This window comes from Pinus tabuliformis, chromosome X (genome assembly GCF_031772625.1).
Source record: "Pinus tabuliformis cultivar Carrire ecotype Pingquan chromosome X, CPIR1, whole genome shotgun sequence".
In the NCBI taxonomy this organism is placed as follows: domain Eukaryota; kingdom Viridiplantae; phylum Streptophyta; class Pinopsida; order Pinales; family Pinaceae; genus Pinus; species Pinus tabuliformis.
Window position 1 is genome coordinate 144771207 of NC_142308.1, and position 27458 is coordinate 144798664.

The 27458-nt window shown below is 38.0% G+C and overlaps 2 protein-coding genes across 2 annotated transcripts in view; both read right to left on the minus strand.

Moving 5' to 3' along the window:
- Positions 1 to 27458, minus strand: part of SOX (sulfite oxidase) — a 348282-nt gene that overhangs the window by 254369 nt on the left and 66455 nt on the right. The window contains exons 2-5 of the mRNA XM_089446856.1: positions 23357 to 23472; positions 23162 to 23224; positions 23039 to 23075; positions 22827 to 22908 (exon numbers count right to left, since the gene is read on the minus strand). Coding sequence (XP_089302982.1) covers positions 22827 to 22908; positions 23039 to 23075; positions 23162 to 23224; positions 23357 to 23472 — 298 coding nt within the window. The remainder of the gene's footprint in view (positions 1 to 22826; positions 22909 to 23038; positions 23076 to 23161; positions 23225 to 23356; positions 23473 to 27458) is intronic.
- Positions 1517 to 20160, minus strand: LOC149138871 (uncharacterized). The gene is made up of 4 exons (XM_089448351.1): positions 20100 to 20160; positions 19858 to 19999; positions 19485 to 19746; positions 1517 to 1582 (listed from the first exon to the last, which is right to left on the minus strand). Exons 1-4 carry the CDS (start codon positions 20158 to 20160, stop codon positions 1517 to 1519), a joined length of 531 nt encoding a protein of 176 aa, XP_089304477.1.

A 27458-nucleotide genomic window follows, 5' to 3' on the forward strand; every position in this document is an offset into this window, starting at 1 on the left:
GTCACGGTCCTATACAATCCGAGCGACAACATTTTTTGGCGTCGTTGTTGGGGATAGATTTTTCCGATCCCAGGGCTTACAATAATTTCTCATAATTTTCTAATCATCTTTAATCGTTCCACTAATCCCACCAACGCCACACTTTTTGGCATCCTTCTTGCATCATTATTCATCTTCTCATCACCTTGTCTTTTGTTCTCTCACTAATCTTCTTATCACCTTGTCTTTTGTTCTCTCACTAATCTTCTCATCTCGTTCATTCACACCAATAGCACCTAGACATTTAGGTTGGTTTCATGTTTGGGTGGCGACTCCACTTTTTCATCCATTTACAAGAACGTACTCTAGAAGAAATCCTGGTAGCTTGGTTAACCCCGCTCTCAACCTTGAAAAGGTTCTACGAGCGCAATTAAACAAATTACATTCTAGAGATCATTTAAATTTTCTTGGACAGGAAGCTCTCATTGACCTCCATTTGCTTTTCATCAACCATCCTATAAATCAAGACATCATGAGTGACTTCTACAGGCCTTGTAACTTCACCAGCATTCAAGGATATCCACATGATTTGCCGAATGAATCCACTATAAGCAAGCTACCACTTTTCCAAGGAAACAATGCTATTAATGCTAAAAGTCACATAAAGAATTTCAACTGCTTTATCTAGAAATACTCTCATGCTACTACTTATAATCACGAGGATGTTCGAATGAAATTATTTGTGCTTTCTCTAGAAGATGATGCTCTCGATTGGTTTCAAGATAAAGCTGACAATTCCTTCGATTCTTTGAGATCCCTTCTTGATGCATTTAGAGATAAGTATGGAGATAAGAGGGAAGGGAAATATTTGGTTAAGGAATTCAACACTATCAAGAAAAGAGAAAACGAAACAGTTGAAGAATTTAACCAAAGATTTAATAAACTATTAAGGGATATGACTCAAGATTACAAGCCTCCTAACAAGAAAATTCTGGAACAATATCTTGAGGCTTACCCTGTAGACACGCAGTATGAGATAAGACGTGCTCATCCCAACACTTTAGCTATTTCCCAAAGCACAGTTGAGGAATTGGAAAAGGATAAGAAAGCCTCAGGAAAGTCAAAAATCCCTGGCTTTGAAAGAGTTCAAATCAAGTCTAAAGGGAAAAAGAAGAAGAATCTGAGACAGTTAAAGAACTGACCTGATTTACAAAAGAAATGAAGGTTGAACATGCCAGATAGATAAGCGAAATGCAAAATCAATTAATACAAATGGAAAGGTGCAGAATGCAGAGTATGTCGCCTAGAAATAACAATAACAATAGGGGTAACAACAACAACTTGTGGCCGAGAAGAAATCCACGAAATGATCAAAGGCCTCCTACACCACTTGATTCTGCTAATATGATTGATGAGCTTGTTCCTTTCTGCAGACCTTGTGAGAGTTTCCATGAAGTACATGTGCCTTTGCTAGAAGAATCTTGGAGGAAAGTAGAAACCAACAAGATCATAACCTTCAACGAAGAGAAAGATCCCATTACTCAGGAATATGGTGAAAAGCCTTCTCAAGAGAAGATTCTAGAGCTTGCAAAAAGAGTAAAGGCTACACAAGAAGAGGTAAAGATCAAAGTCAAAATAGACCAGTTCCTACCAAAAGGTGTAAGTCTGGACTAAAGGTAGATTGGGCAGCATGGATCAATAACATCAAGATGTCAGTGCCAGTCTTAGAGTTGCTGAAGATTCCATTACAAAAGGCTTCATTCTTTAAAGCCTTAGGCATTGCTCAACAAGAAAGACTTGATACTCAGCCTAAAGATGAGGAAATCATATTAAAGAACTGAAATTGTTATATGACTAATGAAGACCATCAACCTTTCTTCTTGACATTGGACATAAATGATCATTTGCTCCATAATTGCATGCTTGACTCTAGTGCATATAAAAATGTTATGACTAAGAAAGTTATGGAACAGTTGAACTTAAGGATTTCTAGACCTTATCATAACATTTGCTCAATGGATTCTAGAAAAGTTGAAGTCCTTGGTGTGGTTAAAGATCTACAGGTCTCATTGGTTGATTACCCATACAAGATCATCACCATGGACATAGCAGTGATTGGTGCGTTAGATGTGTGGGGAATGGTTCTTTCTAAGATGTTTGTGACTGATCTAGGTGGTTATATTCAGATGGTTCTATCTTATGCAATTATTCTAGCAGCACCATGTGGCATGGTCAGATTGTACAGAGAAGTGGAGAGAAGGTATCATGTCGAAGTCCCAAAGATATTAGAAAACAATGAACAAGATGTGCCACAGAAGCATCCACCTCATTTCGAGTCTTTGTTCAGCCAGTTTGCCACTTTTCTTCGTTCCACTGCCCATCCCCTCCTCTGAGCAGAAAGAGAAGCAGGCTTCAGTTTGACATGACGCATAGTAATGAGCAGTTACACCAACCGAAGAGGGTCAAATTTCAACAAGGAACATCTAAAAAGCATCCCATTGATCTACCATTCAGCAGACAGATGCCCGAGATTGTGCCTCATTGATGACATCTGATTCCATAGGGCATCGTTTTGTATAGTATCTCTAACCCTATCCCTTTTATTTAATGTCATTAGATAGTTTTATTTCACACATTTATATTATGCCTTTTATGTTTCAGTTTGTTAAAGTAGAATTCTATATTCCAACAACATTTATTTTGAATACATGATGATTTCGATTTTGAATGGATATCTATTTGATGGACTTCTGTTTTTTTGGATGCATGATTCTAGGATTCTCATGTTACGTCATGGAAGCAACGTGTCCCCATATGGAGTCAGATGTTGCACAATTTTTGTCAAAGTTCCAAGGAAGCAGAAGTACCAATTTTTTGAACATGATCGAATCATCTATCAACAGTTTATTGTAAACCCATTCTACAAGTTATGTAATGTAAATGATGCTAGTAAAACCGTGAATGTATGTAATAACCTAGGTATGCTTATTATTTTGGCGAGAATTTCATCCTAAGAGGGTTTTCGTCTCACTAATTCAAATGTATTTCTAAACACAGATAGTTGGCATAGTTTTTCCCTCCAACCTCAACCCAAAGCTAGGGTGGAATTCTTTGTCAAAGTCTTAAATGAGTCCTATTGTTCTAGTCGAGTCTTATGTAAAAGTGATTTGGAGAAAATTTAAGCTATTTGGCTAAATTATTTTATTACAAATCACTTGGTCTACTAGCTCATATTGTGTCGCAGTGTAAGGAAGGGCACAAAAGAGACACTTAAGGATCAGCTTCAAGAAGGACATCAGAACAAGTTGAAGGAATTGAAAGATCAGTATTCAACAAGCAGTATACAACAGCAAGACAATTCAAGATCAATCTCAGTTAAAGTGAAGTCTCAATACTCGTGCTCAGAAGTCGGATCACTATGAATATTCAAATGGTACAGACTAGTACAAGCTCTCGATGACACAGAACAGTGACATATTCGAACTCCTCTATCAGCGTAAATCCTCGGTGTATGAACTCAGTGAATACTCTGTCTCGGTGAAAAAGGAGTATCCCCTGTCTCGGCACTCTTATGATTTCTGTCTCAATGAGAACATTGTCTTGACATCAACGCGATCATTGTCTTGGTCTCCTCATAATCAAAGTCTTCAACATATTCTCGGCATGATCATGGTGATACTCTTACAGACTTAACATATTCATCTTGGTCTTTGTTTCGGTAATTTCTTGGCATAAGAATAATGGTCTCGAAGATCCTACAAGAAACACACAATCTCGGTCTAACAAAACTATATCCACAGTTTGATGAAATGGTACAGTTCGACAAAGTATTACATAAGCATGGTGATCTCAATACTACTCATGATGCTTAGTTATTGAGGATCTCAGGTAAAATGCCATCATTTGGGTAACTCCATATAAGTCCTCGATAGAAGGAGACATTTCTTCTTTGTCTCGGCAAAAATTATACTTTTAGAAACTCAAGAAAGGAAGGCAGACAGTCTCTTTATACACAGTTCATTTAGTATCTGTCTATGTTATTCAGTGACAAGTGCCTCTCTGCATAATTCGTATGTACAGTGTTCATAGAACTCACTATCTCGGTACGGTGTCACAGCGATATACTTGTCACAGTTTCGAATCTTGTCCATGAATATGATCTCAATAGCATGATGCTCAAATCAAACCATGAATTTGTTGATGCTAAGTATAATAAGGTCCACTTGTGGGATGGAAGTATCACAAGCATGTCAACAATGTGTTCAAATATAGGAGTCGAAAGTACCATGAAGATGAATTAGGAATCAAGATGATCTCAAGATCATAAAGCAATTTCAGTGATGATAAGATCAAAATTTTCATGGTGCTAGAACGTCTCCAAAGAAGTCTTGGTAAAAGGATACTAGCAATTCATAATGGGCAGCTCAAGCAAAGGAAGCATCAAGGTGAAGATCTCCTCTTCTCATGCCAAGTAAGTATTTCTCGTGTTTAATCAATTTTTGGTTTAATGACTTCGGTTAACAAGGTAATGGAAATGCTAGAGGATAATCATAATCCTCATAAAAAGGTCCTTGTATGGAATAAGGATGATAGGTATGGTACTCATAGATGAGTGAAGTCGTTGAATGAGTTCTCCTTTGAATTCAAAAGGTAGACATTATGGAAGCTAGAAAAGGAATTACGAACAGTATGGTTCTTAAAAGAACATTGATAGAAGGAAAAGAAAATTCATGTCACTAGATAGGATGGAAGAAGTTGAATGCAGCCCATGGTAAGAGGGAGTAGAATTCTTTAAGTTAGTCTCTCTCTATAAGTCTCCTTTTGGGCTCCTAAATCCTGCGAAGAATGTGACTACAATATATTATCGGATATGATGTGACATTATGGAAGTATTAGAAACAAGATCTCGTGACATCATCACAAGGGTGACTATAATCACAAGGATAAGTAAGATACCTTTGTCAACAACTAAGGTTTCTATGAAAGAAGGAAAGTTGTAGGGAACAACTTTGCAGAACTCAAACATTTGAAGAATGCTCATCATGCATCAAAAGGGAAACCTCTGTTGTATAGGGATCTATAAGATCCTCAAGATTCTTTGATGGAATCTTCACTAGAATATTCACTGATCCAAGGATGAAGCAAGTGTTTCAATAGAAACTCCAACCTGTGAAGTTCATGAATAATGATATGATGACGTAAGATCAATTCAAGGGGTTGAAGGTATTTCAATCAAGGAAGTTGCTGAAAGATGTCTGGACAACCTAAAAGGTAAAACGAGGTATGTATACTTGTATTTAAGTTTTAAAATGTCATGTCTTATGGTTGCAAAACAATACCTCTATCTTGAGAAGCATGATCGAAGGAAAAGGATCTCCTCCTATGAAAGGATGCAGAAGACATAAGTCACACTAGATGAAATCAACATAATATGTCCTCATATGAAGTATGAGGTGATTGACTACAATGAAGAAACTCTGATTAAAAGCTATTGGGAATGGAATGTGTGAGGAAAGAAGAGATCGTGAGATATGCAACCATGATAAAGACAATCAACATCCAAAAGACCAAGAAGATTGGAATAGGAAATCTCCCGGAAAGATATGAAGACTCTGATGAAAGTCTGAAAAAGATGAAGACCCTTGACAATGGATATCTTTGGGAGATATGTCAGTATGTGTGCAGGATGTTGATACCTACAGAAAGATGTCGTGATGAAGAGCCACCTAGTAAGGTATGATTTGATTTAATGATATACTTGATTTCTTGAATAATATCTAGATAAGTTCATGCAGGGCTACTTACAAGTACAACTAGCATTCATGTGATGAATGGAAGAAGCATGATGAGAAAGAAGTAGTCATATGACGAAGGTTCTAGATATGAAGAAGGCCACTTTCCATGAAGAAAGGAATGACATGACGAACTAAGGAGGAAAGTGATCAATGATTGTTTCCCTACAAGAAAGAAGCTCAACTAACTTTCATGACATCAAGAAGAGAAGTTAATCAAGCAGTTGAAGGACTGCGAAGAAGAAGTTGTTGATGTATTGAAGAGTCCCTAGCTAAGAGGAAGCTCTGACAGGTCCCTGATCAAGAGGGAGCTTGAATTAGATCACCCCTGATTACAAAGGAGTGACAGTTGTGTTTTTCTATTTCATGTGTCATGCACTAGACCAAGACTAGCAACCGTAAGTCTAGATGAAGGCCATGAATGGAAATGAAGACACATGATAGACACAACATTCTTGTCTTCACTTGAGAAGAAAGAATGGAGGGTTGGGTAATCATCTAGCATCAAAAACTCTTTGAGGATGTGTAGGGCATCCAAGATAAGAGTAGGCAGGAGGACTGATATTCTTTGAGGGTTGGGAACCCAAGATAAGAATAGTCCTAGAAGGTCATACTCAATGAACACCCGGGTGGGTATGTACCTTAAGAGACAATGATGAAGGTGTCTATAAATCATTGGTCTCGCCAGCATTGTAGCTCATGGTCTCGTGGAGAGATAGAGCTATTAGTCAAGGCCTTGCACTGTGACAATGTTGGTTGATATGATGCTATACAAATGGGATTACCAATCTGATTCTTCTTATGAGAAATTCTTCAGATTGAGAATGACCAAGTACCATTGTAAATACCTCCCTAGTTAAGAGGAAGTGTTGAAGAAAATGTCACTAGGTTCGGTATTTATACATGTAATTTTGATCTTTGCAATCGTAAAGAAAATAAATATTATTTTTGTAAATTATATGAATGAGTTTCTTGCTCATTCCATAGGTCTAGGAAAGTCAAAGAGTAAAAATCATGTTAAAGAGCTCTTCTTGAGCATATTTGTAATGTATATGAAGCTACCTAGTGTCTAGAACAGCCCTCCAAGACCAGCACAATCCTCTTGAAGACAAGCAAGCAAAACGATGAAAAACTCTGTCACGTCGACCAACAAAATAATTTAAATTGAAGTCATGTCGGCTAGCAAAAGAGACACAACAGATCACTTGGTTATGTCGGCTCATTATGGAGGCATGACCACTATATATACCCACCTAGGGTCACTGCAAATGAGAGGAACAAAATCTCGCATTTTTCTCTGAAATAACTCGGATAAGAACAGGGTCTGCAACTTCGCATATCTTGAAGAAGTACACTCTTGGATGGGATAGTTAGGAGTAGGATCTCGATGATAAGGTATAGTGATACCTTCACATTCCACTCTGAAATCTCGGTCAAGTTCAAGGTGTTGAAACTCGAATGAGTACAAGACTGTGCCTTTTCGCATAAGGATCAGACTTCGGATATCATCACTGTGATTTCAAATGAATGCTATTGTAATAGTTACATTCTCGGCATAAGTCTAAAGATAAGGGTCTCGGTGCTACTCTTTGTAGTCATAACCTTAAGCATAGTTATGATATCAATAGTGACTTCATCTCAAGGATATAATCTCATCGAAGGAGCAGCTATGGTGAAATAGTGAAGAACTCGGTGGTGCAGACATAGTGATGATCTGGAAAAGGTGCAGTGATGATGATGATCTCAGCAGTATGAAGAAGAGGATAGGTGACTCGGTCTTGGAGTGGCTCAGTCAGTCAAGGGTCATGGTCTTGGAGTGGCTCAGTCAGTCAAGGGTCATGGTCTTTTTGTTCGTCAAGTGGTATCTCTATAAGAAGAATTTTGTGCAGATTTTCCTCTCCAAGAGGGAGAGGTTTTGGCCCTGGCAGAATGCCTACATCTTATGTGTTCTTTTCTCTTTGTTTTTGGTAGCTATTTGATGAAATAAGAAACACACACTCTGATAATGTCAAAAACAATATTATGCTAATAAGAAAATTAAAAATGCCTCACAAATAGTTATCAAATCAAGAAGATTCTCATTAATTACATGTGCCCTAGATCCTTCAACAATCGTAAGCCAGCCTCGGCCTCCCCTCCTAGCCCCTGCTCTAGAGTTTCTAGGCCATTTTTGGCCTAGCGGTGGCCAGGGAGGGCCTCGGCCTCCTTCAGAGACCCTAGATGGTTGTCCTTTGGGCTAGACATGGGCTTTTCAGCCCTAAAACCCTAGTCATTGCCTCTTTCCTCCAATGTCCAGCCCTTTCAGGCTTTCCTTGCCTCGTTGCCTTTCGTTTTTCCCTCCTTGACCATTTTTGACCCCTGATCAGCCTTCCTCTAGATGGTTGTCCTTTGGGCTATACATGGGCTTTTCAGCCCTAAAACCCTAGTCGTTGCCTCTTTCCTCCAATGTCCAGCCCTTTCGGGCTTTCCTTGCCTCGTTGCCTTTCGTTTTTCCCTCCTTGGCCATTTTTGACCCCTGATCCGCCTTCCTCTAGCTTCTTTAGCCCTCAACACTAGTCTTATTAGCCCTAGTGTTGGCCCTCCTTGACCCTAATCTGCCCTAAATTTACCTCTCACATTTCTAGACTGAAGACTTTGTGGTTTTGCAGGTTTTGGACTTAAAAAAATCTATTTTCAAGTGGCAACTTGATCCCAAAGTTTCAACAAATTTTGACCAAGGGATCTTCAAAGCCTTGGGCCTAGGGTTTTCTCTCTAAACCCTAAATTTCACTGTTTTATTACTGCTGTAATTTTCTGTTTATAACAATGATATTACTAGCCATAAATCACATTTAAATTGGTCAAAATAAGTTAAAATTGCAAAATTTGAATTTTCATTAAATTTGGCCACTTGGGCATTCATCATCTAGCCTGGATCTGAATTTTTGCTTGCTAGAATTTACTGCATAGCTGAACATATCAGATTTGCAATTTTATGAATCACACATCTAAAAGGGCTCAAAAAGTCAAGTTTTCAGTTTTTGGCAAAATTTTCCCAAGTTTTGGGCATGTTTTGGCAACTTGTTGTAGCATAGATAGCTCACCGTTCTCATCTTTTTATGCTGCTGTAATAAAGAGATCAGATCTGGAATTTTTCTGAACACTGCATCTGAAGGTGGGCTAAAAATCATTATTCTACTTTGACAAGTTGTTGGACATCTCGCAGATCATATCTAGTCACTATTGACTTGTTATCTCTTGGATCTAAGGGTATTTCCTTCTTGATGTCATAAGTCTCTTATTGTTGCCATAATGGTCACTTATTTCTCATAAAGGGATCTTGGAACATAATTAGCACAAGTGTTTTCATAGTTCAACATTTTATGGTTACTTGTTCCTAGCATTTACATTGTGGAAGTGGCTAACATTGTGTTTTTCTTGTGAGTTTATGTGCTCGTATTTCACATCTAATACACTCACTTACTAAAGCGCTTACATCATAAATCATCTTGGTGATAAGTCTCATGGGCATATTGATATCTTGTGAATCCAGTTGAGTTTCTCTTAATAACTAGCATTGAGTAATAAGATCATACATAATCTCAATTGGAAACATCCTTGGTAATCGTGATTGGCATCTTATAGTTTTGTGGCTACTTGATAAATGGATGAATTGATCTAATTTCCTATAAAGAATTGGTTAAGCATTTTGTGGATTAATTTATTACTGAAATTTGCATTTGTATCTTTAAGCACTTCTCTTGTTTAAGATTGTCATATCATCATTGTTAAGTACTCTTGCTATAAGATAATTCACATTAAGTACTTAAATGTCATAAACCAATCTTAACTCAAGATAATTTCACTCATAATCGTTGCATAAGTATTCTAGGAATTAGTTTGCATTAATAACTTACCTCCAAGTATAAGCTTGGTTGATAGACTCCTAGGGCAGCCTAGCTTGAGGGATTCAGCCCTTCTTAGTGGTTAACAAAATGACCTTGCAGTCGTCAAAGCCACTGTTTCTGCGGTGCCGGAGGCACTGGGTGGTTGGAACACAAGGGGAGGTATCATTAATTAGGCCACTGACTGCTTCTCGTTGGCTTCCATTTCACAACCTACTCTGAAGACTGTTTCTCAAAACAGTTAAGGTAGAGGTTCAACTTAGACTAGGCATTTAATCTAAAATTAACCAACACCCTTGCATCACACCTAGCTCTTGGGAATTGCATCTCATATAGGTTAGTCTATCATATTAAGCAGTAGATGTCTATCCAGTTACTTGGTCTAAATTTATAATAAGCAAGAATTGTAACTCCACAAGGCACTAGTCTCATACTTCAAATCTAATCTAATCATTAATCTTGCTCAATTCTACCGAGTAGCTAAGCCACTCATCCGTGTCTCCCAGACAAGTAGGTTCCCAACTTGTTTTCCTTCGCCTCATTTCCATATGGACTACTCCCCATAGCCTATTGTTGGGAGAGAGCTAGAACGAAGTGGGCGGGGTTCAAAGTGACAACCCCGCCCTGAGCGGTTGTTGCGGTGCCTATACAATTCGAGCGACAACACTCTCTACACTAATTGTGTCTTTGTTTTGCAGCCCATAGTTTGAGTATTGATAACAAGAGACTTGAGGAAAACTTTAACTATTTTCTTGTAGGACCTCTCAAGCCTTTTAAAGTTCACCTTTTAGGAGGTTGTGAGCATTTGAGGACTAGCTCTTTTTCTTGTGCAAGATTTCATCCGCTATTGGAAGCTAATCTTTGGGATACCAAGGGACATCTAACATTTTCAAATTTGAAAGCATTCTTATTGTACTTACACTAGTTTCTAATTTTGACTTTCAAGAAGGAAATCTAGTGCTTGAAAAGCCTCACATTTCGTAAAAAAATTCTCTTAAAGTTTTAGTTGATATCCTTTGGAAGGTTTCTCATCTTTGTAACAATTTAATAAAAAGACTTAGTTTTTCTTTTCAAGCCATCATTTTCTCCTTATTTAGAAAAAGAAACATGTGGATGGATTGATCTTGCATTGTTTTCTTTGTTTTCATTTTGCATACCTTGAGAATTAACACAATCTCACCATCACAATGTAACTTTCTAAATTTGTTTTTGCTACTAGTTTCTATTTTATGTCATTATTTGAAGTTTTGTTTTTAAGTACAACTTGGGATTTCACTTTGGAGCAACTTATTCAATTATATGCAAGCATCTCAATTCATGTGGCAAAGTTTGATTTAGTTAATTTGACAATTTGCTTCATGTTTGCCTCACTATAGGCTCATTGGTTACTTGCTCATTTATTTTAAAGTTATTTGCTCACTTTGCAAGCATATCAAATTTTGAAGCTTCATCTCATTTCATTGTTTTAGTTGGTTTATTATTTATATATCATTTGTTAAAGCACTTACTTTGAAAAACTCACAATCTTATGTTCTTATGAAGCTTATGTTCTTGTATCTTGTACAATTTTGAGCAATTATCTAAGTTATTTCATTGAGCATATTTCCATTTACTTGAGGCATTTCCTTTTACAAGCTGTAATAAACTTACTTGCATTTTATTTAAGCATATTAGCATAGCCTGCATCTCTAATGAAAATTTACCTCCAAGCATAAACTTGGTTGAAAGACATCTCTTAGGGACCCCTTTCTTTCATTAACTTGAGGGGCATAGATCCGCTTATGTGACTACCACGATTACCTTGCAGTTGTCAAAGCCACAGTCTCTGCAGTGTCGGAGGCATCAGGTGTATTGGATATTCCAAGGGAGGTATCATTAATATAGCCTTGGTTGTCTTTTGTTGGATCTGCTTCCACAACTTACATAGGAGACTTGTTTCATAACAGTCGAAAGAAAGGTCACACTTAGACTACACATTTAGATTAAAATTAACCAAGATAATTGCATTTAATCTTAGTTTTAGTGCATTTCATGCTAATACATTTTACTATTTTACTTACAAATTATTCATCTACTTGTCAATGATAAAAATGTTTTGAATTGATTATCTTATTTAGGCAAGTATCATCTTGTTCATTTTTTGCAAGTAAAGTTTTAACTTGTTTCCTTTGCAAGTCATTCTATATTGCTTCCTTACATGCTTTGGATTTGTGAATGATTATATATTTTGAAAACATTTTCTAGAAAGAAAATTTTATATCTTGCATGTGATATCATATCTTGCTAACATCTTTTGTTTGATTGATAGGGTTACTTGTGTTTCAATTTGAAACACTACATTTTTCTTGAGCAAGTGTTATTTATTTTTCTTTAAGCAATATTAAAGGCATTGGTTTTATGAATGTTGATCTTTGATTCATGTGTTGATGGTTATATTGCTCATCACATTTGCTCATAATCTCAAGTAATCCAAATTAACCTTGACATCTCCTAAAAACCTCACATCACCTTTTATCTTAGCCTTTCATTTAGCGACCACCCCCGTTAGATGACCTACGAGAGAGCTTAAACAAAGAGAATGTTTGGAATAAGTGACAACCCCATCACTTAAATTTGTTAGTTTTTGTAGCATTGGATGTGTTATAGCCATAAAATTTGGTGGAGATGTTAGAATACATGAGATCTCCAAACCCCAAAAATCGTTTCAGAAAAATCCACTTAGAAGTGTCTCAATTAGATTATTAACAGATTTTAAAATATTTCCAAGTCTAAACTTAGCAAATATGGTTAATTGATCAGCATTAATTGAGATAATGTGAGAATCATCAGGAAACTCACACGGATCGATCCAGAGATAATCCTAGCCATTTATTAAGTTTTAATCTTAGTCGTTGGTGCTCCAACTGTGGAATATAAGAGGACGTCGATGTTGTGATGGAGGATACAGCAGTGCAGATACTCAGTTGCCCAGGCAGTTCGATTTTCTCAGTAGCAGTAGCTCAGCAAAGAAGATAGAGCCAGAGGGTGAGTAGCAGGTGGAAGAGGAGGGCAGTGGCATTACGAAAAGAAGGTTTCCAGTTCCCGGAAGAGGCAAAGGAAGGAAGGCCAAAATTCTCATAGGGCCAGCGTAATATTTGCGCAGATGGTGACGCAGGAGACTCAGCACAGAGGTTGGGGAGGTAATTTCGAAGCAGAAAATAGCTGAGAAAATTTCTCACTAGATTTTGCCAGTATTTTCCTCAAACTAGATTGCCAATTGGGCATCTAAATTATTATTCTCAGAATTGTTGCTAAAGAATTATAATAAAACCTTCATCTGTTGCACCAGTTTGCCTGCATTAAGTTTTTCCGGGGACAATTGTCAAAAAATAACTGTGTCAAAATTCTTGGGTGTGTGCTAGAATTTCTCAGCTTCCAGTATCTTATTTTCTGCAGTATTTTTATAGTGAAAAATGCAGTTGTGATTTTATTCGTTGTTTGTCGTAGCAAATAAACTATATAATTAAATTTTCAGTTAAAAGAATAATTTCCAGTTCCTACTACCACGGATAAAAATTTCAAATTGTATCAAGCACAGTTGATCAGTCGAAGAGCTCATAAGCAAAAAGAAGGAATTTTGTTGCTCAGTGTGGGCAGCACGCTGGAATTCCCAAGGGGAAGCGCAGTCTTTTTGCCAGGAGATCGAATTGCTTGAGGAAGACCGATTTTTCTGAGGGGCAGAAAAATCCGATCCTTCCAGAGCAAATGATTCCAAAGGCAAAGGGAGCAGCTCAAATTTTCTCATTGACCAAATCTCTCGCTGGACGCAGAGTGTTTTTGCAACAGTTCGCTAGATTAGAGCCAGCGTCAGGGTGGAAAGGAGGAATAGCACACTATAAATTCTTCAGCATGACCATGAACAAAAATAACATTCAAGAGACTTTAGATTTGTCTTCCAGTTTGGAAGACGAATTTGCTTGCTTATCAGGATCAACTTCACAACGTGTCTGGTATATAGACAGTGGGGCGTCAACTCACATGACAAGGGTTAGAGAATATTTCTCTAGCTACAAGGAGGGGCAGTTGGACTTCCAGATTACTATGGGAAACAGAACGAAATGTACTCCAGTAGGGAGAGGTACCATTAGTTTTCAGAGGGAGTAGGAGCAAGCACCAACACTACAAAGGTATTGCATGTGCCAGGATTGGGTATGAACCTGATTTCAATATACCAGTTACAGGATAAGGGGTATGATATTCACTTCGTAGGGAAGAAAGTGTATGTCAAAGGAACAGATTGTATCGGTTGCAGATTGATTCTCCAATGGCACTAATAGGCAGTGACAGTCAGCAGTGGGAAAGAGTTGAATGAGTTATGGCATAGGAGAATGGGACATCTACACCATGGAGCACTCAGGATGGTTAGAGAAACAGTAACAAGGGTTCCAGAACTTGGCATGGAACGCGATGATGTGTGCAGAGGATGCGTACTTGGGAAGTATGCTAAGGCAGCATTTCCAAGAAGTGATAGTAGAGGTGATGGTGTGTTAGGACTCATACATTCAGTTATTTGCAGCCTGATGTCCACTAGAGCTCTCAGCAGTGTCGAGTATTTCACTGCCTTTATTGATGACCATTCCAGGAAAACTTGGATCTACTTCTTAAAGACCAAAGATGAGGTCTTCGATCATTTCAGAGAGTTTAAAGCTCTCGTGGAGAATGCGACAGGGAAGAAGATCAAGGTGTTATTCTCATATAATAGTGGAGAATATATTGATAAAGAATTCACAAATTTTTGTGCGAAGGAAGGCATCAAGAGAGAATGGACAGCTCCATATAATCCACAACATAATGGTGTAGCGGAGTGGAAAAACAAAACCATTGTTGGAGTTGCAAAGGCTATGTTATATGACCAGGATCTACCCAGATTTCTATGGGCAAAGGCATGTAACACGGAAGTATATATTCAAAACAAGACTCCTAATAGAGCATTGGGGAAGAAAACGCCAGAACGAGTCTTCACAAGGAAGAAACCAGAAGTTGGCCACTTCAAAAATTTTGGCAGCGTTGCTTATTGCCACGTGCCAGATGATAAACGTACCAAACTGGATCAAACTACAGAGAAGGGGTTCTTCGTTGGGTACAGCGAAACCTCAAAGGCATACAAAATCTACACTCCTAGCAATAGGAAGATTGTAGTAAGGCAAGACGTGAAGTTCATGGAGGACCAAGCTTTCAGGAGATCTCGTGAAATGTCTGCAGGTGATCAGAATCAGTTAGCAGAAGCTCCTTTGGTCTAGCAGTAGGGGCAGCGAATGGGACAGGCAGGAGGACAGTCACAAGGATTGAGTACTGTGACCAGTACCAATATTTCCTCAGGTGCAGGAAATCTAGTGATTTCTCAGCAGATGGAGCAGAAGAGACATGATGAAATGGTTGAACCTCTCACGACTAATGGTCAGCAGAGAGGTTCGTCAACATTGAGAGATGCAGAGGAGTTTACTGGAACTCCTAGGATGAACAAAAGACAGCACAGACAGCCTGACAAATACCAAGCATTGGTAACTCAAGTTGTAGAACCTTCCAGCTTTTAAGAGGTCGCATATCATTAGGTTTGGGTAGATGCCATGGTAGAAGAGTATAGCTCTATCATGACGAATGATGTTTGGGAGGTAGTGCCAAGGTCAGAAGACAGATTGGTTGTAGGTTATATATGGATCTACAAGATCAAATATGTTATAGACGGCAGTGTGGAGAAATACAAGGCTAGGTTCGTGGCAAAGGGGTATGCAGAGAAAGAAGAGATAGATTATGAGGAGATCATCGCCCCAGTTGTCAAATACACTTCTATCCGGTCAATTATATCCCTAGAAGCTCAGATGGGATGGCAAATTCACCAGATGAATGTCAAGGCAACCTTCTTGGGATGATAAAGGAAGAAGTGTACATCGAACAACCAGAGGGCTTCGAGACACATGAGAAGCACACTCATGTGTGCAGATTAAAGAAATCTCTATATGGACTCAAGCAGGCTCCCACAGCACGTTATGGTAGGATTGACAACTACTTGCAATAGATGGGATTCGTCAAGAGTGACGCAGATACCAGCTTTTACTATTTTATGGTAAAGGGTGAGCCACTCATTCTAGTTTTGTATGTGGATGATCTCTTCTTGACAGGATCATCAGGGCCCATACAGGACTGAAAGAGGAACCTGGAAGCAGAGTTTGACATGAAGGATTTGGTGTTGATGCACTATTTCCTAGGTTTGGAAGTATGGCAGAAGTATGGGGAGATCATTCTTGGACAAGGAAGATACGCTACAGATATCTTGAAGAGGTTTAGAATGAAAGATTGCAGACCTATGTCTACGCGCATGATCACCAATTGGAAGAAGATCGATGCATCAGATGACAAGGATGTCGACCCCACCTTGTATAGACAGCTTATTGGAACTCTCATGTATCTAGTCAATACAAGGCCAGATATTTGCTTCGTAGTGAATACCCTTAGTCAGTTCATGGTATTGTCGAAGAGGGTACATTGGGCAACGGCGAGGCACATTCTGAGGTATGTGAGTGGCACAATTGAATATGGGTTGAGATATACCCGAGGAGATGATGTTAGATTATGTGGATTCACAGATGCAGATTGAGCAGGCAATTCAGTGGACAGGAAACATACCTCTGGGTACTGCTTCAATGTTGGATCGGGAATGATTTCTTGGTGTAGTAGGAAGCAGAAGTCAGTAGCACTAAGCTCTGCAGAAGCAGAGTATATGGCAGCAAGCACAACTATCTGTGAAGCTATATGTCTTCGAAGCTGCTAGTGAACTTGTTTAGGCAGAGGATGGAGGCGACCAGTGTCTATTGTGATAATCGGAGTTGCATAAAGCTCTCTGAGAATCTAGTGTTTCATGACAAGTCGAAACACAGATATTCGATGTCATTTCATCAGAGATTGTGTACAACGTGGAGCAGTCCAGCTACAATATGTTCCCATAGAAGTGCAGGTTGCAGATATACTCATGAAAGCTCTAAGAAGAGCTAAGTTCGTCTATTTCAAAGAACATATGGGTATGGTGGAGAACCCATTTCAGTAGCAGAGGCAGATTACCTTGGATGATTCTCAATTGCAACAGCAACATATGAGAGGGAGTTGCAATGTTGATAGCAATACAGCAGGGTCAGCAGAATCACAGATGCAGCGTATATCAGAGTTGCACAGTTGTTGGTAGGCAGCAACAACCAGACATCAACAACATGACGAGATGATGCAAAAAACAGGGTGTGCAACACTAGAACACATTCCTCGCTAAGAGGGAGTGTTAGTTTTTGTAGCATAGCAACAAAATTTGGTGGAGAAGCTAGAATACATGAGATCTCCAAACCCAGAAATCATTTCTGGAAATTCCGCTTAGAAATGTCTCAATTAGATTATTAACCGTTTTTTAAATATTTCCTCAGTCTAAACTTAGGGAATATGGTTAATTAATCAATATTAATTGAGACAAGGTGAGAATCATCTAGAAACTCACACGGATCGATCCAGAGATAATCCAAGCCATTGATTAAGTTTTAATATTGGTCGTTGGTGCTCCAACTGTGGATTATAAGAAGAGGTCAATGTGGTGATGGAGGATCCAACAATGCAGATATTCAATTGCCCAGGCAATTCGATTTTCTCAGCAGCAGTAGCTCAGCAGAGAAAATAGAGCCAGAGGCTGAGTGGCAGGTGGAAGAGGAGGGCATCAACATTCCAAGAGGAAGGTTTCTAGTCCCTTGAAGAGGCAAAGTAAGGAATGTCGAAATTCTCATAGGATCAATGTAAGCTCTGTGCAAAGGGGGACGCGGAAGGCTTAGCAAAAAGGCGGGAGGTAATTTTGGAGGCAGAAAATAGTTATGGGGAGAGAGAAAATTCCTCACTAGATTTTCTCAGTATTTTCCTCATATTAGATCCCCAGTTGGGCATCTAAATTATTCTACTCAAAATTGTTGCTAAAGAATAATAATAAAACCCTCATCTGCTACACCGGTTTTCCTGCATTGGGTTTTTCCAGGGACAATTGTCCAAAAATCACTGTGTCAAAATTCTTGTGCGCTAGAATTTCTCAATTTCCAATATTTTATTTTCCGCAATAATTTATGGTGAAAATTGCAGTTGTGATTTTATTCATTGTTTGCCATAGCAAATAAACTGCATAATTAAGTTTTCAGTTAGAAGAATAATTTTCAGTTGCTGCAATAGATAAAAATTTTACAAAATTTGCCACCAACCACACCTTGTGGGATTAAGGGCTTTTCTCACTAACTTAGGTGTGTGTGACAGGCGGCAACTAAGCCTATTCAATACACTAGCAAAAGGTATTCACCCAACTAAGGAAGGCTTCTCCTTCAATAGTTACTAGAATTATGAAGAAACTAGGTATATGAGGGGGCACGACCACAATCTAAGCATGGTCGTCTGGATTTTTGGGACCGCATGGTCCTCTGAGATTTTGGAACCGCAACCCTGATCTGAACTTCAACCTCAATCTCAAAATGACCATCTAAATTGGGTTTGCATCTGAGTTGGGCCTTCTCCTCTGAGTTAGGATATGCAAGAGCGTGGCAATCTGAACTATATCTGATGTACAACAACCCCTATCTAACCTGCTCTAACCTCCATCCCACCTTGTGCATGGCACCCAAAACACCCTCTATAACCTCCTTCGGTAACCTGCCCCTCCTTATCCTTCCCATCCCTCATTCTTCACACTCCTCCCTAGTCTCTTCCTCATCGACCTCCTCCCCACCACTTCCCACATCACCTATACATTCCCTCCACTGGATCCCGTCCCCTTCCCCATCTCCTGCAACTATCTCAACCGCACCCCCCTCCCCTCAAGCATCTTTCATCAATTCCAAAGAGGATATGAATAGATGATCACAATCATCATCATCCAACAATTAATTTGTCCCCACCTCCCATAACCATCACAACCAACAACAATCACTCACAGTGCATACATGGCAACCATTCACAGTCCATCTACAATAGTCATTTACAGTTTTTTTATTGTGTACTAGTTACAGTGTTTTCATTGTGAACTAGAGTACTAGTAAGCCTACTACCACTATTTTTTCCTCGGTTTTCAATGTTTGTGTGCAAAGAGATGTTTGTGTGCACCAACAAATGGTATTTATTGTATTATTTTTATCTTTTTAATAATGGCCAACATACAATATTTTAATCGACTTTTGCCAGTGTTACTCACATCATGTTACAACATCTATGTCATATTTGGCTGTAGGTAATGTTGCATTAATCGTTATCGGGATAATATCAGCGCGAGGAAAAAATCGTAATTATCGGGAAATAATCATAAATAATCGGGAAAAAATCTTTTGGTACAAAAATATTCATTTTTTTCATTTTTTTTCAATTTTTTTAATATCTAAACCATCTACAACACAAAATAAATACATTGACACATAAATATGATAAAAGAACTAATATATAAGATGTTTAATATCAGTTCTAGTGCTAAAATCACACATAAGATTGAATCATGTCCTGAATAGTAAGTCCTAACTCCTGAGTCCCAACTCAGCCTCAAAATATCAAAAAAAATATAATAATGTATCTCATCATGCCATAATGTCATATACAATAAAATGAAGAAAATAACTAAAGTCTAATCCTATTGATTTCCTCTGCCCCTCTTGGAAGAAAATGCCATAGCTTTCCCTTTCCCTCTAGATGTAGATGCTGGTGCCCATGCTGGTGGAGTTGGCAGTGGAGTCTGATGTGCTCTAGACGCTGAAGAACTAGAAGCAGGAGCTATAGGAGGTAGACCACGTCCTCTAACAGTGGCATGGGTAACCCGGGCAAGTGGTGTCACCTCCTCCTCCTCCTCCTCCTCCTCCTCCTCCCCCTCCACTACATCCTGCACTAACCAATCATCAGCAGACTCCATGAGAGGCCTCTCGGCCTCAACCCTCCATGTAGCAGTGGTGTCAATCCCATCCAATGAGATAGCCTCCACATCAGATGTCCTCTCAAGTTGCCTCACCCACAATCGAAGATTGTAGTAGACGTAGACCATGTCATTAAGTCGCTGGGACTCCAACCTGTACAAAGATCATGAAATAATAATTAATAATTATAAAAAAAAATATTGTTTAATGAATTCAAAAATTTATTTAAAATTTTGCAATATTTTTAAATTTTTAAGTGTTAACCTATTGCGCTTCTTGTTGTGTATTTTTTCAAATACACTCCAGTGGCGCTCACATCCTGAGGAGCTACATGTTTGGCTGAGGATGCGAATGGCAAGCTTTTGCAGAAGGGGTACCCTGTCACCATACATTCTCCACCATGCATCTACAACAAAATTACAAACAAAATTTTAAATAAACATAAGAAAAAAATGGAATTTGAAGAGACAATGAAATTTGAAACAAAGTTACAAATTAAAAAATACCTGGCATTTTAATCATCCTATCAATAACAGCCATCTCAAAGCCAAATGTGTCACTTGTCATCCTATATGTCTCAATTTCTTTAGAGATCTCTATATGTTCTGCTGGAGATCGCACCATCCTCTGGATACAGGATAAGAATCCATCCATGATCTCAGCATCAAATACAAACCCACATGCGTAAGAAAATGCGGGGTTCAAGAAAAGCCCAGCAGCATGAATGGGACAATGGAATGTGTTGTTCCATCGCTCATCAATCACTCCCCATACGAGGAGTTGTCTCTGAAACTCATCATCTCCCTTATCATCATAGTAGGCCCGAATGGCTTCTTTGGCCCTGTCCATGGCCTCATACAAATAGACCATTGCGGGCTTCTCACCATCAACCAACCAAAGAACCTTTACCAAAGGTTCAGTAACGACGCACACCTCCTGCACTCCCGCCCAAAAGTCTTCATGGTATGAAACGAGTCTGCATACGGCCTCTCCCTTTGGTTTGTGGCTCATTGGCAAAGCACGCCACTCCTCTGAAACAAACATTCTCTTCACATCCCACATAGAATTCAAGAGGGATTGAAGAGATATGAAACTGGTGGCAAACCGTATAATGGTGGGGCGCACCAACTCTTTGTTGTTGGTGAATCTTCTCATCAAGCTAAGCACAGGTGTATGGTTATATATAAATTTTATAATATTTTTGGAAGAATCAACAATATCTTTAACAAAGGGAATTTTCCCTATGTCCTCCAACATCAAATCAATACAGTGTGCAGCACAAGGTGTCCAAAATAAAGTAGGATGCCTATCCATAAGCATCCTGCAAGCAGCAACATAATTTGCAACATTGTCCGTTATGACTTAGACAACATTTTCTGCACCCACCTCCAAAATAAACACATCTAGCAAATCACATAAAGTTCTTGCATCTTTGATTTGTGCAGATGCATCAACAGATTTGATAAACATAGTCCCCTTGAGAGTCGAGACAACTAACCAAGAAGTTTATAAGGGTTCTCCCCTTTTGGTCAGTCTAACCATCTGACATAACAGTGCATCCTGTTTGTGCTCATGATGCCCTAAAATCCTCCAATCTTTGGGTGCAGTCAAGCTTTTCATTTTGAAGAATTCGGCCTCTGAAATCATGATAAGAAGGGATTTTGTACTCTAGGCCAACACTTGCAATAGCATCAACAGCAAATTGGAAAAATGGATTATTCCTTACAACGCTGAAAGGAATATCACTCCAGAGGAGAAATTTTGCCAACAACTTGTCAGCTTGTTCTTTCTCAGTTCTTTTTAGCATTGAACTGATAGATGGTTGTGAACCAGGTGTGGTTCAAGGAACAAAAAATGATGTCGCAGCTACCAGATTGGTTGATGCTGCAGTAGAACCAGTGCCACTTACTTCAGCTGACTTTTTTAGTTGCCTCTTCATTTCTTCTTTGGCCTCTCTATTCTAGTCTAAAGCTTCCAATGCTTTCATGGCTCTTCGGATGAGTTCAGAATTTGTATTTGTGCAAGGCCCTACATCAAATCGAAGGATTTGTGCAAGGTGATACTTCAATCTGTACACCCCCCAAACATATGGAACCCACACAACTTGCAAGTCAAGTTTAGTCTATCATTCGGAGCTTTAGGTTCACCAAATTTCCAGAAAGGGTCCAATTTCCTTGGCATGTTTGTTTTTGAACTTTGAAGTTGAAAACTTGAATGGTGTTTCCGTGAAGTTGTGAACCTATAGGAAAATAAGGATTACAATTTAGTATTTTAATTTTTACATTGTACAGAAACTAAAAAAATTACATACTTTTTAAGAAACCTCATTCCAAAATCCAAACCCAACCAAAAAAAACTAAAAAAAGTAAAACAATACATCAAAAACCCCATTCCAGAATCCAAACCCAACCAAAAAAACTAAACAAAATTTACATTGGGCAAATTTCATAAACCCCATTCCAAACCCAAGTTACCCAACCAAAAACAATGAAAAAAAACAGAAACAATGTTTAAAAACAATGAAAACAAAAAAAAATTGGTGCCCATACCAAGTTACCCAACCAAAAACAATGAAAACAAAAAAAAAAAATTGGTGCCCATACCGTTCCTATCAAGATAATCAGTCTCCTCCTCTTGATTTTCTCCTCCACGCACTTGAAAAATCTCCAAGCCCTCTCCAACACTCCACTGCTCTCCGCGCGCCTAACTGTGCAAATGAAATGCCAAAAAATCGAAATTTTCATTATAAAACCTCGCTGCCCCGACCCTCCACAATAAAATGGAAAAAATCGCGTATAAAAAAAATACGCAAGTATTACTCGCGATAATATCGGCTTCGGGAAAAAATCGCAATAAAGCGATAATATCGCGATATCATCGCAATTTTAACAACACTGGCTGTAGGGTGTCTCTCTGCACAATCAAAAGTATTTTTTCAGATCAAACAGTGTCACTCCTACAAAAAGGGACTTTAAAACTAGGCTGAGTTACAGGGAGAACGCCAAGGATTTCACTACATATTTATATTTTGTTATCCTTCCAAAAAAATTAGAGGCAGTGTATTTCATTCATATAAATCAACCATACATAAGAATTCCTAGAAAATAGGTACAGAAAAAACAGTTCATTGATATTTGTTAACAAACACAGCAGATCTGAAGCAAAAAATATATCCCTAATTCACCAGCATTGTAGAGTAAACATTATAATGCCAGGTCAAAGCATCGACACACCATTTCCTAGTGCACCTACATCCCATCCAACACCTTTCACTGTCTTTTTCTTGCTCATTGCTGTCCTTCGGTTACCTGCACACTGTAGAATTTGGGACCCAAAAAAATGCCATGCTGAGTTGTCTGAGTATTAAACATATTCATTTTAATATAAATAAGAATTTATTAAAGTATTGACTTCTTCATATTGCATGAGATGTTTTGTTGCAAACCTGCAATGTGGCCACAACTGTGTATTTTGGAAGCATCCTGCACATATAAGAATTATTTTTCTAGAATGAGCTTACACATAAAAAAGCCAGAGACGCATATTTATATTATATATTAGACATCACCTTATGTCCTTCATAGAGATTGCCAAACTCTTTCGTACTAACCCACCAACAGTCACAAAATACCTGTTTCCAGGTACAAATAATCAGTTTGCACTGCTGAGGGATACATGAAAAGATAATTATTTGCAATAGAAAAACAGCTGTTAACTAAATCTTCTAGAATATCTTTAGCTGTTATTTTCTTGTTAATGCAACCTGTCAGGATCATCCAGTACAGGAATGGGTCCATGATTACGCTTGTAAAACATGTCCACAGAGGTCACATATGCATTGATTAAGGCACTTCTTGGAGTTTCTGCATTAAAGGGTTCCTGCGCAGAAAGTGATTCAGATTTTCCTTAGCTTGAAGCTCATATAATCTGGTACAGAACTTTAAGATCTTGCACTAACAGAAAAACTAAGGAAATCAAATAATTAAAAATTTGCCTGTCATCAGTGTCACATGCCATCATAAAAGCCAACATTTACTTCAAAAGGATTATGATTATGCTACACGCTGGCCATGTCCCTTTTGCATAAGAGAAACATATACAATGTTCATTATTCAAAACGTGTACCATATGGTAAACAGAAGTGATATATGCCAAATTGGTTTAAGTTGCTTTCATTAGAAGATTGCTCATTATTAACCGATTTCAACACATCCTGGCATATTTCCAGAATATCCAGAAGGAAATATGATCCCATTTGATACCATAAGCCAGTTTGACTATATGATAACACTACATTAAACCAGTCTCGTGAAAATCGCAATATTATCGGAAAATCCCGATTTTTTGAGTTTGGCGATATTATCTTGGGAAAAATATATATATATATATATCTCCAATTTTTTGATGAGGAGGAGGTGACACAACCTACCCAGGCTACCCCTATCACTAGTAGAGGACGTGATCTACCTCCTGTAGCTCCTAGTTCTTCAGCTTCTAGAGCACAGCAGAGTCCACTACCAACTCCACTGGCATCTACATCTAGAGGGGCAGAGGAAATCAATAATATTAGACTTTAGTTATTTGGTTCATTTCATTATATATGACATTATGACTCATGATATGAGATACATTATTATATTTTTTGTTGATATCTTGAGGTTGAGTTGGGACTCAGGAGTCAGGACTTACTATTCAGGACATGATTCATTGTTATGTGTGATGTAGCACTAGAAATGATATTACACATCTTATATATTAGTTCTTTTATCATATTTATGTGTCAATGTATTTATTTTATGTTGTAGATAATTTAGATATTTAAAAAATTGAAAAAAAAATGAATATTTTTGTATTTTACGATTTTTTCCCAATTATTTCCAGATTTTTACGATTTTTTCCCCTCGCCAATAATATCCCGATAACGATAACTGCAACATTGGTTGAGAGCACATTCTTTAATGAATGCTTATATGAAGTCTACATGGAACAACAATTTAGTTTTGCAAAGCCTAGAAAAGAGAATTTACTATGCAAACTACGAAAGGCATTGTACACGATGACATAGGCACTAGGAGCTTGGTATGCACACATTCATGAGTACTTTAGAGTTGGGTTCAGCAAAAACTCACAACCAAATCTCTATGTGAAGATCACATAAAGTGGTGACTTATTGTTCATCAGTCTATATGTTGATAATTTCATTGTTATAGGTCATAGTGACCCTGATATTTCAAAAGTTAAGAAGCTTAACACAAACAGTTGAAATGTAAAAACTTGGGGTGTTGCATTATTATAATGTGATGGGAGTATGGCAAAACATTAAGGGATTTTTCCTATCACATACCAAGACTGTCAACAACCTAATTAATAAATTCAAAATGGATTGTAAAGTGACACACTAATGGACCATGGCATGACATTAACAAAGGATTGTGTGAGGAACCCTATCAACACCATCGTGTGGAAACAATCAATGAGCAATTTGATATCTCTTACCATTATTCAACCATGCATTACCATTATTCAACCAAGCATTAGCTTGTTGTTTTCTCAATGTCAAGGTATAACGCAGAGAAATAGATAAGTCATTGGAAGGTTATTAAGTGAACCTTATGGTACACTAAAGGCAAAACCAATTGGGACCTCGACTACACCCAAAGAAATAGTGAAATGGCATTGGTTGGGCACATTAATTTTCACTAGGTCAAATGCCTATATGACACGAATTCAATATCTAGTTATACATTTCATGTCGGATCAATAGTGGTGACCTAAAGTAGCAAGAAGGTAACATTTGTAGCATTATTTTCAAGGGACACATAATATAAAGGCATGTTGAATGCCACATGCAAAGGGGTTTTGGTAAGGAAGATATAAAATGACATTGGAATTGCAAAGGAGAGACTTATAGTACTTTGCAAGGACAACCAAGGATCTAGTCCATTGACAAGGAATGCAATATTCATTCGGGGAGTGAGAACATTGAAGTGCATGTACATTATCTAAGACTATGGCAATTTATATGATGATGGCACTGAGTTACATTATCTCTAAGATAGCAATAATTTCTAGATGATGGATTTGGTTAGAGTGGTTATCTTACCTAGGATTGGAAGCACCTAATAGGTCCTTGTGTACAAATCATAAGCTATGAAGACATTTGAAGATGGTGATTATGTGAAGTTGGAAGCACCTAATAGGTCCTTGTGTACAAATCATAAGCTAGGAAGACATTTGAAGATGGTGATTGTGTGAAGTACCTTGATGCTTGTTGCCACCTAAATCCACACATGGGATTATCGTGGAGAAAATCTTTAACTCCACTTGGTGTGGCCTTGGGGGCAAGTTTTGAGTTGAGTTGTTGTCACTCAATTCTCAACTCCTCCGTCTAGGCTAACTCCTAGTGAAGCTAAGGGGGGTGGACTCTATGAAGAAAACTAAGGCTCAACTTAATGTATGCTAGATAAGTTAAGTTCTAAGAGTTAAAAGTGTTGACCAAGATATATCCACAATGTAAATGCAATCAATAAATTCAAAGCATAAATTTCATGAGCATGATAATTATAACCATCTATGAGAAAGATATCGTAAGATAAAGCAAATAGACCAGTGCCTGATGTATAGTATTTGCAAAATAAATAATCAAAGCAAAAGATGATGAATTTGAAAGCAAAAATTGGAAATGACTACTCAACAGATAAATCCCCGAAAGAAATGCTTTGAAAAGTAAATGAAGTGTGTGACCTTGAAAGAAATGACAATTGCTCCAAAAGTAGATAAACCATGCAAGATAATGAACCAAATGAAATAAAAGCTCAAGCACTAAAGTTGCCAAATAGATGTAGTGAAATGCTCTTGGTTTATTTTAAGTTAAGTTAGTTGTAAGATCTAAACAAGTTTCAATTGAACTTCTTCCCCATACCTTATCCTCGTCAGGGCCCCAATCTCAAAATAAAGAGTCAATAGGGGGAGAAGGGTCCCTAAGCTGCTACTTCAACCAGCAAAGTTGGAGGTTAATTAATTATTGCAAAATGGAAAACCAATTATTGAAATATTGAATCTAATTATTGAGTTGCTCGGAAAGTAAAGTAATGCTTGAAATGTAAAACAAGAACCACTAAACTAGATATTAAATGAGAGAGATTAAACTAGATTAATGCAATTAAGAAATGAGTGAGTGAATTGCAAGAAACAAGTAAATCACAAGATAGCTAAGTTGCATGAAATAAATAAAAGGATTGCTTAAGAGAACTAAATGCATAAAATAAGAATCATCTACAAAAACAAAACAAAAAAGAATTACTCAAGCGTCACAAGAAAGACTTCCGCAAATGGGGAAAGGCGGATGCTTAGGGGAAAAAATCCCCTAACTCCCAAGAAAAATAATTTCTTTATTAGATCCCTCTTATAGAATGAGGGATGTAGAGATGTGATGTTACAATGGATCCCATTGGGAAAGGGATTTTGAAGAAGATTTTTGGAGAGAGAGCTTACAGCAAGAGTCCCTCAAAGAGATCAAATGCTCTCTTCCAAATAGTTACAAGTTAAAAAGGAGTTACAAAATGGATCCCTCTTATAGAATGAGGGATGAAAGATTTAGTGAAAAAAACTTACAATAAGCCCTCTTTTAAGAAAAGGGGCAAATACTATGCTCTAAAATGTTGGAAATTAGAAACAATTACATAAAAGTTACAAATGGCCTTGGGGCTTCTTTTACAAAAATGTTCAATGTCTTCCTTGAAGAATCTTTGAACGAAGGCGACCCCTTAAAGGGGTTTACAAGGAGGAATGGTGATTTACAATTGGTTCTCCAAGGATGGTATTCTGATTGCTTCAAGCTTCAAAGGTTTGGTACAATCCACAAG